Source organism: Dermacentor andersoni, chromosome 3 (genome assembly GCF_023375885.2).
Source record: "Dermacentor andersoni chromosome 3, qqDerAnde1_hic_scaffold, whole genome shotgun sequence".
Classification (NCBI taxonomy): domain Eukaryota; kingdom Metazoa; phylum Arthropoda; class Arachnida; order Ixodida; family Ixodidae; genus Dermacentor; species Dermacentor andersoni.
Window position 1 is genome coordinate 124,355,539 of NC_092816.1, and position 18,529 is coordinate 124,374,067.

General features: G+C 46.5%; 1 protein-coding gene across 1 annotated transcript; it reads left to right on the forward strand.

Annotated features, from left to right (window-relative positions):
* The first annotated feature begins 8,675 nt into the window (after positions 1-8,675).
* LOC126537539 (uncharacterized) lies at positions 8,676-18,430 on the forward strand. Its single transcript, XM_072286891.1, has 6 exons — positions 8,676-8,730; positions 11,497-11,564; positions 12,870-12,985; positions 15,310-15,378; positions 18,158-18,262; positions 18,410-18,430. Exons 2-6 carry the CDS (start codon positions 11,540-11,542, stop codon positions 18,428-18,430), a joined length of 336 nt encoding a protein of 111 aa, XP_072142992.1. The 5' UTR covers positions 8,676-8,730; positions 11,497-11,539.
* Positions 18,431-18,529: the final 99 nt, after the last annotated feature.

Genomic DNA, 18,529 nt, shown 5'->3' on the forward strand with positions numbered 1-18,529 from the left:
CATTCATGCACTGGCCTATCATTTACGTTCCTCATACACTCTTGTCATACAATGGCAATTTCGGTACATGGGAAGTTAACGAAACAAACATGAGCGAATTACGACGTAGGCGTAATTCACTCATGTTCACTCAATTCACTCAATTATATTCATGTCGAGTCATGACATGAATGAAGTACCAAAATGTATTCGACTCTTTCATGACCTACATGGCTCGCATACCATGACATTCGTGTGATGAACTATTATTTATGTTCGTCATACAGTATCATACTTACATTCATACATTCTATGCCAATTAGGCTACACACCAAATTAACAAAACGGTCATGAGCGCACCAATACGTGGGCGGCTGTTTCATGACTTACATGACACCCATATGATATTGACGTACTGACCTATCATTTACGGTCATCATATACTCTGTCATACTATGCGAATGTTGGTACCAACGAAGTTATCGAAACGGCCATGGGAACACAATACGTAGGCGGCTATTTCATGACCTAAATTTCACACATCATGGTATTTATGCCGTGACGGATCACTTAATTTCGTCATACACTCTAGTCACAATATGCAAATTTTAGTACATACTAAGTTCACAAAACCACTATTAGAGCACCAAGACGTAGGTGGCTGGCTGGCTGGCTGGCTGGTTAGATAGATAGATAGATAGATAGATAGATAGATAGATAGATAGATAGATAGATAGATAGATAGATAGATAGATAGATAGATAGATAGATAGATAGATAGATAGATAGATAGATAGATAGATAGATAGATAGATAGATAGATAGATAGATAGATAGATAGATAGATAGATAGATAGATAGATAGATAGATAGATAGATAGATAGATAGATAGATAGATAGATAGATAGATAGATAGATAGATAGATAGATAGATATAGATACACGGTCATTTGCGATCACGATCCTGCGAGATCAGGATCTGGGCGATGGCAATCCAAGATTCGCGATTAGGCCCCTTGATCGCAGCTTGAAGGCAGCTCAATAAAGATGCCTAAAAATATTTTTTGCAAGAAGTAATAAGCTGCAAATTGAAATATTGTCCATATTTAGTGATATTGCCGCAGAGAGCTCTCCACATGCCAGGTACGAGCACTCTCGTGAGGCACCTTTCGAAGCGTCTCATCGCTAAAATCGCCATTACAAGAGCGCCAGCAACGCCTCGCGCATGGCGATACAGCGCGTGTCTCCCGTGCACGCGCTCACGGCAGCGCCCGAGTCTGCCGTCAAATGAGAAGCCACGGCGTGGCTCTTGGCCTTCGGGGCGCGTGAAAAGTGCGTTCGGCGGAGAGACGCGGTTGACTGTGGAATAGGCTGCTGTTAACTCTTCTTTTAAAGTGTGTGAATGCTTAATATTGAGTTTCCGGGCACAAGTTCTCCCACAATAAACCAGTGTGTTTAGTGTGCTTCATTGAAGAGTGCTACATTTCTGGTGGAGGTGCGGGGTATGACTGGAAGTCCCCAGTTCGGAAGAGAACGGAGCCCCGACCCTCAGCGATTGGAACCCAGGGAACTGACTCCAGTACACCAGCGCACAAGCCGCCGCATCAGAGGAGACCCACCCGAGTTCGGACCGCTTCCTGTTGCTGCAGCAGTGCGGGCAACAGTTACCAGCGACGGTGCAACCATGACCAGCCCAGTGGCATCATCCCAGCTCATCGTGTACTTACCACGCACGCCCGAGTCCTTCCACGGCGATACATTCGAAGATGTGGAACACTGGTTAGAGCAGTTCGAGCGAGTGGCAGATTTCAACGGCTGGGACGAGACACGGAAGCTTCGCAACGTGTACTTCGCGTTAGAAGAGTCAGCGAGGACGTGGTACGTCAATCATGAAGCGACACTGTCTTCGTGGGAAGAATTTCGGCGACAGCTGCTTGCCACGTATGCCAGCACCGATCGGCGAGAGAAGGCAGAGCACGCTCTACAAGCCAGAAACCAGCGCACTAACGAAAGTGTCGGCATGTATATCGAGGACATGTCCCGTCTCTTCACGCGCGCGGCTCCAAACATGACCGAAGAGAAGAAATTACGCCATCTGATGCGTGGCGTTAAGCAGGAGCTGTTTGCAGGACTCGTCCGCAACCCACCACACAGTGTTGCTGAGTTTCGCGCCGAAGCGACGACCATAGAGAAGGCGCTGCAGCAGCGTGCCCATCGCTACAATCGTGATGTCACCAGCGCACCGGCCGATATCCTGTCAGCAGGCCCAGGCAGTAACACCGAAGCACTAAAAGAACTGGTGAGATCAATCGTAAAGGAGGAGCTTCGAAAGCTGCAGCTACCGGAAGCCACGCCGACAGTCTCAAATCTCGCCGCCGTCATTCGAGATGAAGTTCGCCACGCCATTCTGCAGCCAGGACGTGAGGAACCGCCTGCTCATCATGACCAGCCACCAACCGTACGTCGCGTGCCAACGTACGCTGATGTGTTATGCCAACCGACCAGGCATTGTTCTCCATTCGCGACTCCCAGCAGCCGCCAGCCGACTCTGCGCAGTGGACCCCTTCTAGCAGAGCTGAGGCCACGAAAAAGTGACGTGTGGCGTGCACCCGACCGGACACCACTTTGTTTCCACTGCGGGGAAGCTGGACACCTTTACAGAATGTGCCCATATTGCAGAGCAGGTCTTCGCGGCTTTACGATAAATGCGCCTTGCCCCCGTAATGGCGAAAGACCCACCGAAATTCATGACTACTTGACCCGACAACAGGATCCGGCTGCTAGATACCAACACCAGCCCCGATCATCAACGTCTGCACGCTACCGATCACCAAGTCCACGGCCATCCTCGATTTCACCAAGGCGTCGTTCACTGAGCCCACGTCCGGAAAACTGAAGCGAGCGACCTGTGGAGGCGAGGCCGCTGACGTTCGAAAAAGCCAAGATCCTCCGTCAAGTTTACCGAGCAGCCGCGACGAACAGAAGCGGATGAATAAGATAAGTGAACAGAGAATTTCTTCAGACTTGCGCATTACAATAGACGGCCATGAATTGAGTGCATTAGTTGACACATTAGTTGTACAGACTTATAGTTGGCAACAAATGAAAATTCCTGGATCCCAAAAGCCCAGCGACCAAGCCATCCTGTGGGGTCCCGGAGGAAAGACAGCCAGCAGACGGCGTGGTGGTCTGTAACGACCGAAAACGTGCGGCCGTACAAATATGGCCGGAACTTGGCGACAGCCCAAACTAAAGCCAAACACTCCCGTTCGGTGATGGAGTAATTTCTCTCAGCAAGTGACAGCAGGCGGCTGGCGTAAGCTATCACGCATTCGGTACCCTTCTGCTGTTGGGCGAGAACAGCACCGTTGCCTTGGCGTCCTGCGTCAGTGTGGACTTCGGTCGGTGCAGATGGATCAAAGTGGGCAAGTATGGAAGGGGTGATGAGAAACCCGATGAGAGCGGCGAACGCGTGAGCCTACTCCGAGCCTCATGTGAATGGCGTGTACTTCTTTAGAAGATCTGTCAAAGGCCGAGCAACGTCGGCGAAGTTTTTGACGAAACGGCGAAAGTAAGAACACAGGCCAAGGAAGCAGCGCAGGTCAGAAGCAGAACGTGGCACAGGGAAACTGCGTACGGCGCGAACTTTTTCCGAATCTGGTTGGACACCGGATGCGTCAACGAGGTATCCCAACTCGGTAATCTGACGGCGCCCGAATTGACAATTCGTGGAGTTCGGTTGGAGGTCCGCTTTTACAAAACCGCAAGAATGGCAGTGAGTCGGGTATTGTGGCTGCTGAACGTGGGAGAAAAAACAGTAACGTCGTCATGATAACAAAGGCAGGTGGTTCATCTATAGCCTAGCAGAAGAGAGTCCATCATACGTTGAAATGTCGCAGGAGCATTGCATAGGCCAAAGGCCATGACTTTGAACAGATATAAGCCAACCGGCGTGATGAAGGCCATCTTCTAGCGGCCCATTTCATCAACTGAAATCTGCCAGTAGCCGGATCGAAGATCGATGGACGAGAAGTATTTAGCTCCGTGGAAGCAGTCCAAGGCGTCATCAATGCGTGCTTTTGGGTAGACGTTTTTTCGCGTGATGTTGTTTAAGTGGCAATAATCGACGCAAAAACTCCAGGTACCATCTTTTTTTTTTTTTTTTCATAGGGACGGCAGGCGAAGCCCAAAGGCTGGCTGATGGCTCGATGACCCCTTTGCGGAGCATTTTGTCAACTTCTAATTAAATGACTCGACGTTCAGAATGCGATACCCGATAGGGACGCCGACGAATAGGATTCGTGTCTCCCGTGTTTATACGGTGGTGAAGAACAGATGTTTGGTGTAAAGGGCTGTCACCGAAATCAAAGATGCCGCTGTACGATTCAAGCAGGTGACGTAAGTCCGTGGCCCGTGCAGAGGTGAGGTCAGGTGCAATTATTTTTGCGTACTCATCCGTTAAGAAACCAGAGCTGTGAGCGGCAATTGGCGCTAATAAGCCACTCTCGGCATTCAGGCTCTCAATGTCAAATTCGGAACCACTACTAACGCTCGCCAAGAACATTCTGGCCGGAATCACTTGAGGGCACAGGCTGAAATTAGGAAGCGGTAGAACGACGTCGTTATTAGTAACCGTGACCAACGTATGCGGAACAGCAACGTTCCAGTTCAAAAGCACGTCGATGATGGGGCGAAGCACATATTCACCGTCAGGAACCTGTGGCTGGTGGTCAAAGTGACGTAAGTAACTGCGTCGGGTGACAAACGCGAATCGTGAAGTTAGCACAAGTGCGGTAGTGTGGTGCTCGGAGCATCGGCGAGTTGAGGCAGTTCTAACTGAAGAACGCCGGTCGCGCAGTCGATGAGAGCAGAATGAGTGGATAAAAATTGCAATCCAAGGATAACGCCTTGAGGGCAGTTGTCGATCACAGCAAAGAGAACAGAAGTAGGGCGACCTGCCATAATGAAACGTGCAGTACACATTCCAAGAACAACCAGCACGTCGCCGTCGGCCACACGAAGCACTCGAGCAGCTGCTGGGGTGATGACCTTCTTTAAACGTCTACGTAGGCTTGCACTCATCACAGATACCTAGGCTCCAGTGTCGACGAGTGCTTGGACATGTATGTTGTCTATTTTGACGTCTATTACACTTCTCCTTGTGGGCACAGACAGAGGATTTGCTGCGGTAGTCGGCAATGCAGCACCACCTCCGAGGGCTGCATTTCTTAGTTTTCCGAAAGGGTGTGGCCAAACGCCACATGGGATGAAAGGCGACGTGGCTGCGGCGAACGGGAAGATTGGCGACGTGTTTGGGGTGAAAGAGACTGGTGTCCGCGCGACGATGGTGAGCGACTGTACCACGTGTTCCTAGCAGAGTTGTGGGCGCTGTTAGACTCGGCGGTGGACGAAACATTGCGAGCATTTCCATCAAAACGGCTCAGGTTCGTCGGTGTGCGAGGTGTTCAAGGCCACGAGTTGCGACAGTATCGGGCGACATGACCAATGCGGCGACAGGTGAAACTTATCGGCTGGTCGTCCGCAGTTCCCCACTCAGTCGGGTTGCGATAACGCGGAGAGAAGCGTCGAGGTGGAGCGAAAATAGTAGAAGGGCGTTCGTTGGGCCCTGCTTTTGGCGGCAGCACACACAGAATGTAAACCAATATTTTCAAGTTCCTGGCGAATGATGACTTGTACGAGAGGAACTGAAAATTTGGTTGCATCAGGACTACGCGAACAGAAAGCTCCGGGCGCCATTGCATCGAGTTCAGGTCTAACGATTCATACCACGTCCTCTGATGGTGACGCATGCTGCTGTGCGGGTTAAACTTCGCACGTCGACGTTGCGGCAGTATTGGGAAATCTGGCGAATGGTTGCAAAACGCGTCAGCTTTTGGCCTGCTCGAATTGTCGGCACTCTTTAATGATAGCATCAACTGTAGAGCAACTCTTGCACATGAGCTGAATAAACGCGTCGTCAGCACTGCCCTTAAGCACATGCCCGACCTTCTCAGCTTCTGTCATATCGTGATCGGCCTTACGACGAAGTACCAACACGTCCTGGATATACGAGACATAGGACTCTGTGGGGGATTCGGCACGGGACGCCAGTTCCTGCTTTGCAGCAATTTTACGGCCTGCTGGTTTGCCAAACAACCCTGTCGATTTCTCTTTGCATTTGTCCCAGCTGGTTAGCGCCTCTTCTTGGTTTTCTTACCACACCTTTGCCGGGCGTCTTAGGTAGAACAACAGGTTAGCTAGCATAAGCGTAGGTTCCCGTCTGTTGATTCCACTCACGCGTTCATACATGGCCACCCACTCTTCAACGTCGGCGCCATCGGTCCCGCAGAAAGTTCCAGGATCCTCGGGTTGCAGAACGACAACCGAAGGTGATGCGAGGGTGACGTAGGAGGCGGCAACGACGTTTATCCCGGGTGCTCACTGTCATTCAAGGTGCGGATAGTGATACGAAGTCCATTGCGGAGCTCCGTTTCCAGCCGTGGCACCCACACCTCCACTAATATGTTACGGGCATGTTGGCAGTATAGAAGATTATATTTACAATATATATAAAAAAGGAGTCTGAGTAGTTAACATGGCTGACCATGAAGAACCCGCAACAGCCAGCGTCTCGCGATCTTTTTCTTCCTCTTTTCGCTCATCGTCCTGTAACAATATTTTGCAGACCTGAATTTGTAGGCAACACATTATGCCGTTGTGCGAGTTATCGGAAGTGTACGTGTGTCTTCGGTATTAGACTTTCATGCACGTAATGGACTCCAGATAGTCGAAATGAATCCACAGCCGCCTCAGTGCCGCGTGCTTCCAGCCACTGTGCAGTTTCAGGACGCTAAAGCCCCAAAATGTTTAAATGCTAAGCATTTATTTGCGAAATTTGCCACTTTGACAATATCTATCTATCTATCTATCTATCTATCTATCTATCTATCTATCTATCTATCTATCTATCTATCTATCTATCTATCTATCTATCTATCTATCTATCTATCTATCTATCTATCTATCTATCTATCTATCTATCTATCTATCTATCTATCCATCTATCTATCTATCTATCTATCTATGCTAGTATCTGTCTGTCTGTCTGTCTGTCTGTCTGTCTGTCTGTCTGTCTGTCTGTCTGTCTGTCCGTCCGTCCGTCCGTGCGCCTACCTACTGATCCTGTCGCAGTCGTTTCGTTAACTTGCTATGTGGCAAAATTGGCGTAATATAACAAGCGTGTATGACGAACATAAAAGATAGGTCACGTCATGAATGTTATACCATGCCTTTCATGTAGGTAATGAAACAGCAACCTACGTCTTAGTGCGCTTATGGTCGTTTGGTTAACTTGGTAGGCTCGCCGCACACTGCTTCGCATTATATTGATACCCACAGGGCGTGGGGCCTGCCAGCTTTTAGCTTTTTTTATCCGCTAGATTGCTGTACGCGAAAGACTTTAGCTTTGTAGTTAGTGCACTGAAAACTCGGGTATTCTCACATGGTATTTTGTACTAAAAGGTGATCGTCTTGCAGTTCGTGTTCACGTCGGGGTAGCATCAAAAAAAGATGTGGCATGGCATTATAGGTCTTCTGTTAACTCTTGCTTTACCATAGCCATTGTATATCCAGGTTCTCTTCATGCTCCCTTACTTACGCTACAAATGCGGATTAAAACGTTAAAGTATCATTTAACTCAAACGAATGTTTTCCTAATAATGTTTTTGTTTATTTTTATCAAAGGCAAACTTCTATGAAAAATATGATGGCAGAAAGACTCAAATTATATAGACTCTCTAAGACCTGCATATATTAGTTTTCTAGCTCCGTCCTGGTCATTTCACTGGAACTCGCGGAGGCTTCAGCTATTCATTAGAAAGGAATAAGCTGATTAGCGATAAGGGCCTCTAGTGATTGCTTTGCATATGTTAAATTAGAATGTTCCAAGCCAACATTTCGTCACGAGCTACAACACAAACCAGGGACCAAAGATATTGCGCCAGTCTTTGTAAGTTACAACAAAACTTCGAAACATGGTTGTAATAATGTCGGTGCACGTAAATACACCTACCGCAATTTACACATTCACAAGGGATAATCTAGAAAATAAGTAACACTATGTCGTCACCCCAGAAAACGCCCCTCAACCAAAAGTATTACATTGTGTGGCTTCCAAGCCATTTGTAAAAAAAAATAAAGAAAAAGATAGAGCTAATGACAGTAATTGTGATTTAATACAGGCACGGAACGTAAATACCGCTGCGCTTTGTAAAAGAACTGTTAGCAGTGTCTTCCGATGTGTACACCATACGGCAATGCTCGCATCTTTTGGACAAGGACTGATAAGCACGGAAGGGTGAATGTGCGATATCTGCATGTCCTCTGAAGCCATAGGCAATGTTTCGTGCCGCTTATGCTGTCATTGTCAGCAAAATACGCCGAAACAACGGCTTGCTGCGCCGCATCGCCGTCTTGCGCTGCCGTTGTAAGAAAAAGCTGTGGAGGCTGGCCGAGGCAAGCAATTACCGCGTCACTACGTGGTCAAACATGGTGGCGCCAACAGGAGGGAGTGTAAAGGGTCTACATAGCTTGCACTATGTGCCACGTTGTACCGAATACATAAATTTCCTTCCACAAAAGTAAAATATGTGAGACAATTTGAAATCTGAATGCTAAAAGCATTGCCAATCTTTTGTTCCAGATGTTCCTTACGGACTGCTAGTAATCCCACTATTCACTGACGTAACTCCGTAAGTTACTCTTTTTAAGTGACTTTTACGATAAAGTTTCCAGGCTCTTCGCGATGGCAGCGGGTGCCTAAATGTGCAAAAAGATATAAAATATATAGGAGCTAGATAAAACGCATTTGTATTCATGCGGGTAAACTTGGCATTCTTGAGCTGCCAAATTCACATGAAAACTACAAGTTGGAACATGTTGAAATTACAACTATAATTAATGTGGAGGACAATATCGCCAGTATAGTCTTACAACGTCCGAAGTATGAATTACTTGATATTTCACTCAGGATAATGGAGCGCAAACCGCCGCACCAGCAAATATCTTGCACCGTCTTCATGGCATCACTGCTAGTCACTAGGGAATACATTTTACTTCAGTCGCTTAGCAAATCGGTCTCAAAATGTGTATTTTATTGCGTTAGATGTTAAAGACACGTAACGGGCATTTCTGTGAAACTAATGTGTAACGACAATGGTCGCGCACTTAACATTCCTTCTAGATGTGCCGAAAGGAAATCATAGGCGCCTCAATGACACGTGGTATTCACTTTCCAAGAGTTCACTTTTTTAGAGCGCAGCTCTTCGGCGCCCGTTCCCGCGTTGAGTGTCGGCGTCCCTCGTAACCGAGCGAACGAGCGCAGCCAAGGATAAAAGAGCGAACGCGGAGCGTAGCGGGAGCTGAAAGACTGCGAGAGAGAGAGAAGAGAGCGGGAGGAGGAAAGCGGAGGAGGGTGCAGCAGAGGCATGCGGAAGAAAACGGAGGAAGAGAGTGTTGCGAAAGAGCGAAGAGGAAAGCGGGGTGCAGCTATCTTGGACGCGTTCGAAAAGCCGTCGTTCGGTTTCGCTTCACGCAATTGTCCAGGCCAAGCCGATATCGCGGACTAGGTCAATCAAGGCCAATCGCGTGGAGGAAAGCTGAATGTCGGCTTTTCGAACGCGTACAAGATAGCGGCCAGGCTGAACGGCGGCGACCTTTCATGCGGCGAGCGCTATCGAAACAAGGCGTTGGCGTGGGCTTCCGAGCCACTGCTCCGCTCCGCCAGAGATGGCGCGCGGCGCGCGTTCCCGTGTTCACGTTTTCTTTGTGAACAGCGAGTGACGTAACCGGTGGAAATGCTTCATCTGCCGTTGGTGTTAAACTAACTGCGCCGAGCAGAGGCTGAGCGCCGCTTCCAGAAGGACCCTGCCGCTCAGAATAAAATTATTTGCCACATTATATCGCTGACTTGAAAACACTTAAACAGCTGCGCCCGAATTCGCATTATGGTTTATCGCAAGCGTAGGTAAATTTTTTTTGCCTATTTGAACGCATACTGAGAAGTTACGCAGCGGTTAGCCATTCGCGCTTACACCGCATCTAGGTTATAATTACACCTTCTGCTTTTATTACAAAAGCATTATCGCACTTTAGAAGAGTTAACTTCTGGGCTAGTTGGCGATCTTGCATACTAAAATGATTTGCGCCAAAACAGCACACACAAGAAAGAGCGCCCGCGGTGTCGTCGTCTTTTTGTGTGTGTTGTTTTGGCGCAATCTCAGTTTAGTATGCATTATCACACATTTTACATTGCAATGCATCAGCCAAGTTTAAACAGTTTCTTTCTTTTCCTTTTGGGGAAGTTAACCATCTGTCATATCAATGTGTACAAGATAGTTCTTGCAGTTCTTTTTTTTTGTTATACAAACAGATTACTCATTAATCCACCACGTAGTGTTGGCGATAAATGTTAATCCTGTTTTCCCGCCCTCGTGCCCCCATAATATTCGTGAATTTATCGCGTAATAGAAGATCAAAAGGGGCAATCTTGCGTTTTTAGTCTTTATGGAGGAAAGCAGCAACCGCTTAGAGAGTTTTCGAATAGGGGCGCCAAGAGTTTGAGACCCCAAGCCCCGTTAGGTGCGGTTGCTCTTGGGTTCGGAGGAGCATCAGCGTTTTAGAATTGAGACAAGAGCAGCGGTGGGTTGCGCGCTCGGAACACTTAGTGGTGAATATAGAGGGCTTTTGAAAGCGCAAAAAACAAGAACAAGTCTGTTTGCGACGGACACCTAAAGAATTGCACTTTTAAGGGAAGAAGAAGGCTTGGAATAGTTTGTACTAAAAATAGTGGTTACGCTAATATTTGTACGACTTGTTTGTGCCCTTTCTAAGCCAAGGGTGGTCAAATGATGCCGACCCTAGTTCAGTCAGCGCCTTCTTGCAATTCCTGACTACCTTACACCTAAGTATAGCACAAATCACCCGAAACACAGCCAGTCTGCTCGGCAACCAAATTTACTGAGCGATACGGGATTCGGATGGTTGCGGCTCGTATGTATATCTCGGCTACCTGACGATTTTTTGTCACCCGCCAGGGCGACCGACGACAGCTTGGGGAACCACGCTAGTTCTCAATTTTTGGGTCCTGGGTCAACGCGAATGCAAGCGCCATTAACTGGCTTGGGTTCTGCACATGCTTGCTTGCGGCCCGCAATTTTCTGGGGTCCCCAAGCCGCTTGTGTCCCCAATTCTAAAACTCTGTATTGTTTGCGCATGCCGGTAAGGACTCAGCTTGCACTTGTGCTGGCGTTGTGTTGTTAGATAAAAAAATATCGCAAGAATTGCGACGACCACTAGTTGTACTGTGTCCCACTTAATAGCTTGAGCGCGTGCAACAAATACACACTAGTTCATGGACAGCGCTCTGACCTTACGTTTACACACAGGTAGCATTTTAGTAGCCTGACCTTTCATTCGTGTCCCATTTACATTCTATTAATTTCGCGCTCTACTCGTAGGAGCGTTCATTTCTCCAACTCGGGATTCATAATTGCCAAGGAAATGCTCCAAGCCTTCTTGGGTACCGGTAAGCATGTTCGGAGCATCCCGCTCAGTGTGTCGTATTTGAATGAGCAAACAATTACAAATGTAGTAACTTTCACATAAACTTAAACTTTGGCTCCACTGCATGGCCAGGGCGCTAAAGCGATGAAGCCTCAAATGTGCGCGAGCACTTTCCATGTGAAATTTCTAAGACAATACGAGAACGGCAGAGCCAGAAGCCCATATACTAGACAGAAAGCGAGGTAGTCTCACAACTACTCCGCAAGATGGGAGAGAGCCCACTTTTGCCCAGTATACGTGCCTTAAATTTGGTTCCTCATACTAAAAACCGTAACACCCCTTCAACGATGACGCTTTCATTGGTGTTTTAAATAATGCTAGCCGAACGCTATTCCGTGGTTATTATCAAAACACCGCGGACCTGAATTTTTCTATGTGCGTGAATCGGTCACTTAGTTCATTGCGTATCGACCTGAATGATGACCACAAGGATAACACTGGTTGAGATGCCACAGAGTGGTCCTGTGATGTATGAATTATTCTTCAACTGCAAGTGCCTTGAACGGCTTCGGTACTCCTCTCTCCTAAAAGGCACCCTGCAGTAAAATTCAGGCAGCATAGAAGACGTGTTCAGAGCTTATGTGTGAAGCAGCCTGTGTGAAACATTTTACGTTTCAAGTAGGAGTGCACGAGTCGCGAATGGCTTGCAAAAGTTGGCGTTTGTGATATTGGAACTGAAAAAAAAAATGCCAAGTGACAAAAGGCTTAGAGCATGCTGATTCCCGGCATGACCTCCGAGATTAGCCATTGCGCAACTTTTCCCGCGGCGCGCTGGAAAATCTCGGAGGCGACGGGCTTTGACTGACGCCATACCCCGTCAGCCACCAGATGTACACGTTGTCTGTTTAGGGGCTATTTAATGGCAGATAAATAGACAGATGAACGATTAGCAGCCCTCGAGATTTGCTAAGATTGCATGAGCACTACATAATACTCAGTTGTTACCAATGACCCGCCGTGGTTGCTCAGTGGCTATGGTGTTAGGCTGCTGAGCACGAGGTCGCGGGATCGAATCCCGGCCACGGCGGCCGCATTTCGATGGGGGCGAAATGCGAAAACACCCGTGTACTTAGATTTAGGTGCACGTTAAAGAACCCCAGGTGGTCGAAATTTCCGGAGTCCCCCACTACGGCGTGCCTCATAATCAGAAAGTGGTTTTGGCACGTAAAACCCCATAATTTAATTTTTTTTTTGTTACCAATTAGGCAGAGTGAAATTTCGTTGCAATGGGCGTTTACTGTATAACGGTCGATTTTTCTGTTTCCAGGGCAATACTTTCATGACGACGGCCTCAAGAACCACTCTTGGTGGTCTCTGTTTACGACAGCGAACTTCGAAGCAAACAAGCAATGCATGGAGTTTATTCTGAGGGACAAATCCAATGTAAGCTTGAAGTTAAAACTGGATTTTTCTAAATTATAATCACCAGTGGAGTAGGTGTTTTGGTGCCTGAGTGCCGAGCAATTAGGGCCTGAATTACAGGCCAGGTGAGCGTAAATGTGGAATTTTCTGAGGCGTTTGACAGCAGCTCTTGCCACCGTTACCGAACTTTTAGGGGGGGTTTTTTTGCCACCGTTACCGAGTTTTTAGGGTGCTTCTAGCGCTTAGGCGGAAAAATAAACCCCTTAGAAGACAAAGAAAGGCAACCTGGCCGCAACGCCTCCTACGTCTTATAGTTTAATAAAGTACCTGCACGCTTTCTGTCTTGAAATGCGCCATACGCCCACAAACTCCTTGTCATTTATGCAGTGCGGAATTAAACTAACGCGAGTTTTATTCAACGCGTAATATTTTAGTCAGGGGGTGCATTAACAGCCGCTGAGCGCAAAATTACCTGGGCTAAGTCGAAGGTGAGTGGAAGTATCCATTTTCATGGATATCCGAGCGGCACCTCCCTTCAGCTATCGTTCTGGGCTTTGAAAAATTCAAGGATTTTATGTGCCGAGAAATCCCGATATATATGGTTGTAACGCACGTCATAGTGCAGGACTACGGTTTAATGTGACAATCTAGGTTTCATTTCGGATTTCGCCCTCATCCAAATTTCGCTTCTGTGGCCGGGATTTCGTTCCACGCCCTCGGGCTTAGAAGCACAACGCCGAAGCCGCTAGGCCACCACGGCGGGTAGGTCAAGGCTGGCGCTGAAGATAAGTCATTTGATAAGATGGCGGCCTTCAATGCCGGCAGTGGTGCGAACATGGGGCTACTATCGAACATAAAACGTCTTCAAGAAGAAAAATTACTCAAACATGCAAACATACGGCCATCGCGTTGCAATCCCAGACTATTTCTGTTGTAGTCTACTAATAGGATAGGCTAAATATGAGGGCGTGTATAAAGTTCTTACAATTTCACAAAGACTAGGTAGAAAAAACTAATGCGGTAAAAGGCTATGCGGACGTTGTCTCTGGCAAAGGAAAGGAAGGAAACAAAAAGAATACAACCAGGTATTAGCACATTTTATTCTTCATGCTTTCGCTACCACTCCTATATAAATTTATTAATATAACGGTTTTTCGATGCGTTGGAATTCTTTTACTAGCAACATCATGCATCATTTGAAATGATGACAGATCTTCAACTGTTTCACGTATTTACCAGTTTTAGCAAATTCAGGAGGGTGGAAGAATGAAGCTTCGGCTGGACGCATTGTTGCAACTAGCCTCCAGTGGTCTTAGCACGACTTCAATAATACGACGAAAAAATTTGACCTTTAGTCGAATCAGCAGCCTAACTTCTAAATGACAGCACCACTGAAGACACAGGAGTTTCTCTCGGGTTGTCAATTTTCGGATCTGACATAAAGGCCGGTTTGACGAGGTCTCAAGCAATGGCAGTCAATCATGAGCGCGTTTTTCTTTTTTACAATTGTGTTGGACTAATATCAAGTGCAATCCCCCCCTGCGTGCGTTGCTTTTATCCACTAGCACTTCGAGAGCTTATGTACTTACTAGAAATCCTTGCAGTCATGTGGCGTAAAAGTAATGCCGCGCCAGCATTCTTGTAGACCGTTTGCCTGGCGGTCTTCGCGTTGAAGGGTCCTGTCGAGGAACTAGTGCTAGTTCCATCGATGCATATTACCACGTCATTTCTTCATAACGAAATTATAGTAATATCAGAAATGTTCAATCCCTGTCATTTGTTTAATACTTACACATATCGCGCACTTTACAGTGACTGATTCCTTATAGCCTTTACTCGTTTTTACAGCCATCTTACATCTACCATTCACAATTTATTATTATTGCTCTTTGGTCATATTTGACCCTTGAGCTTGTTTGCTCCGCAAGCTTGTGTACTTGTTTGCGCCGCAAGCTTTTCTGCGCCGGCTGCGCCAGTGTAGGCTTAGAAAGCCGGCGAGCGCTCGAGCATCGGAAAGGAGCGTAGTATTTTAAATCAATACGCTATAAAACGTCCTTTCCGCGGATGTGTCGTGGAGAAAGTACGAGACTCCGACGCTCCAGCGATTCGGTGAGCCTTGAGATCGGGAGCTAAAACGCCTAGCCTGCGATACACTTAACGCTTAAACATTCGCGTTACACACTCCTAACCATCGGGCCACCTTTTCTTTTTAAGTTCACCAATTGCCGAATACAATAGTGTATAAGGACCACTGCAGTTTGATTCATACGTGCCTTCTGTGCAGGCAGTATCTCGCAGCACGTGCCAGGTGCGCTTTTTTATACGCGTCGTTGCTGTGGTTTCAGTTCAGCCCTACGGAAGAAGAGATGACGGACCTCCTGTGGAGTGGAGCCGCGCTGCACATTGCGCACAAGGTAGGGCATTCTTTCTGAGATTCTGTCGGCTTGTCCCGAAGTACATTGCAACAGGTCAAGCGGGCTGCCACGAGCCAGCCCCGCTTTGAGAGGAAGCTATAGCTTGGGCCCAACTCCGACGCGGCCTTTTCAAATACATGTAAAACGCGAAACGCTTTTCTGAGATAACCTGTGGACCGACTTCAATGAAATTTGTCGCATTTGAGAGAGGAGAATTCTAGTGATTGTTGGAAGCGGATTTTCGATTTAGAGCCTGAATTTTGTTGGAAGAATTTTCAAATATTGTAAAGTTCGAAAAAAATAGAACCAAGAAGTGCACAAAATAATAGCTCTCCATCAAGAACAGATATCTCGGTTCTTTAAACGGCGTCCATCAGATCATTCAAAGGGGACAAATTCAGTATGTCAATTTAGATATTACGTGATCTTTTAGGTTGAGCACAAGGGTTCTGCAAAATCTGTATTTTAATATTACTGAATATTTTAGATTCATGCGTAACACATCAATTTTCTCCGCTTTAGATGTACTATTAGACGCAATTCACAAAACTGTGATATAATTCTTCATTGCTGAGTTACAGAGTTGTAAACTTGATAGTTTCGTTTTCTAAAAATTTGCAATATTTGCCCATTTTTAGCAAAAATTGACACTCTAAATCAAAAATTCGAAACGAATAGTCACTAGATCTTAAGTTTTTATTTTAAATGCAACAAATATCGTCAAATTTGGTACACTAATTACCGAGAAAAACTAATTCTCCTTTCTTGTGTATTTGGATTGGAGCACCCGAGCTTAAGCTTCCTTTTAACGCACAGCCAGCGCTGCAATGGGAACTTCGTATCACAAATTGTGCATGCGCTGTACTTCCGAATAATTCAGAGATTTCGGTTGGCGAGAGTTGCTTGACAGTATAGCGGCTGCATTTATTACGCAATTGTCACGCTATCGCAAGTGACGGCGACCTGTTCTTATAAACGTGCCGCTCTAAAGCGATCAAAATTTTAGATAGGGACCCTGAATTGCAGAATCCTAATTTGTTATCAACATTGAATCTGTCTGAATTTGGTCATTGGAGCGGTTGGATGTGTCTTAAGTTCATCTTAGTTTATCCTATATTTCATTTACCAGAGGCTGGCTTCACTAGCAAATAAAGGTAAAGCCAGCGAGCGAAGAAACTTCTTTTATTCATACATGCTGCATTCAGTCGACTTCAGTGACGCTGACTCTAAGATTATGAGAAGAAATCAGCTGTTGGGTTAGTTAATTGCTTAGACCAAAACAAGTAAATTATTCAATTTTGTAGATACGCTTAAGTAGAAATTACTTGCATATGAAGGGGTACACTATTTCTTTTTCTGAAGTCAGTGGATACCGGAGGCAAGCACAGAGGCACGCACGCACAGCGTAAGTGACCCAAATCCTTAGTTTGGTGGAAACACGCCTGCATCCCACTGCTCGGCCTTTGCGCCACCATAGGTGGTGCTTGTGTGCCGAAGCATGTCGACACAAGTTTTGCTAGTCGAGCCTTGCTGCGACACTGTACGACATTTAGGCACATGGAATGGGGAAAATATTCTTTTTAACACAACTAACCAATAATTTCACAACCACTTTGTTTCTAAAATGAACACGGAAAAGAAGTCGGAAGCCTAGATAGTAACATTTTTACATTTTATTTCACTGTAGTATTTGTCAACCGACCGCAAGAATTATCGTAGGCCTACGGTGGTCGCCTTAGGATTGAAATTCTAAGTTTTTACATTTAATTTGTAATCGTGAGATGACGACGTGCTCATGGTTACATGTATGTTGAGTTTTAACTGAATTTATAAATCGTAGCCTGATGGTCACCTGATCCTAATTGTTGGCATGCGGCCTCAGTTACTCAGCTTTATTGCACTGTGCTTAGCTAGCTACTTGTGCAAACATTCAAATATTCCATTGACCGAGCAAGTCACACTTGAGAAAGTTCTAGAGCGTGTTTGAAAACACTCTATTGAGATTTTACCTTTAGTTATTCTTTACTTAGTTGCTCTTCTAGGTCTTGTTGGAAAGGCCAAGATATGTTGACTGGCATCACTGCGGGCTCGCCGGCCAGGATTATTAAAACCAACATGCTCAAAGAACGGAACGCGTCTGCAGGGTCTGGAAGAACGACTTGCGAATTTGTAGGGGATACTGAAAGCAGCCTAGGAGTCGCTAAAAGAAAGCCGCGAGCCAAACAGAATATTGAGTTTTCTTTTCTTTTTTGTTGAAAAAGCCTAAATCTGCCGAAGGAGCACCTAGTAGCCCCGTACTCCAGGCGCATAAACGTACGCAGAAAAGTCAATTTTATCATACATCGCGGCGTTTCTTCGAGGTCCGATTGAAACGTATCCGTAAGAGAATTTTAGCAAGTAACTGCATGACGGCGCGTCTTTGCCGATAAAGAATGTCTTCCTATTTTTAGAAGTGGTGTTGTAGATGCATGTCAGTGAACTTAAAATAATAATACAAGACGAGTCCGAACGGCATGGTTTTGGTGAAATCCGTCTACGATGCACCACATCTTTTCAAACATTTCTATTCAATTTTCTGAAACATCGTGTGTAGCGCCGTTGTTCGCCGGTGATTTTACTTTAAACAGCGAGACGCTACCACAGTTAAGCTGAATACAGCAATCAGCAGCAAACTAAAAATGCTGGTTTGCTGATCTCACAAAGAAAAGTGGTCTATAGCACTTTTGCGAGCACTCGGACCAGTGACTGGTTTAATATGGTACACACCGCTTATTCGCAGGCGTTCCGGATCTTCTTGGGCCAGTACGCCGAATGGCTGCAGAAGATCGCTGCCTCCAAGACTCTGTACACGCAGTCGCAGCTCTTCTTCCTCGGTTTCGTTCTGGCGAGTATTCGTAACAATCTACTCGGACGCGATCAGTTTTCAGTTACGCTTGCGCCGAGTGAACGTGGTAGAGGAAAGCTGCTGCGAAGATTTCGCCCAATATCGTCAGCGCGTCAGCGGGTTTATTTTCGCGTTACGTCATCAAAGCATCGTAGGTGCCACGGCTGAGAGGGAACCTGCTACGATGTGCTCGGAAGCATGAGCGCTACCTGCTACCAGACACTTGGGGGGGGGGGGGGGGGGAGGTTTAGCAACCAACCTGCTCCA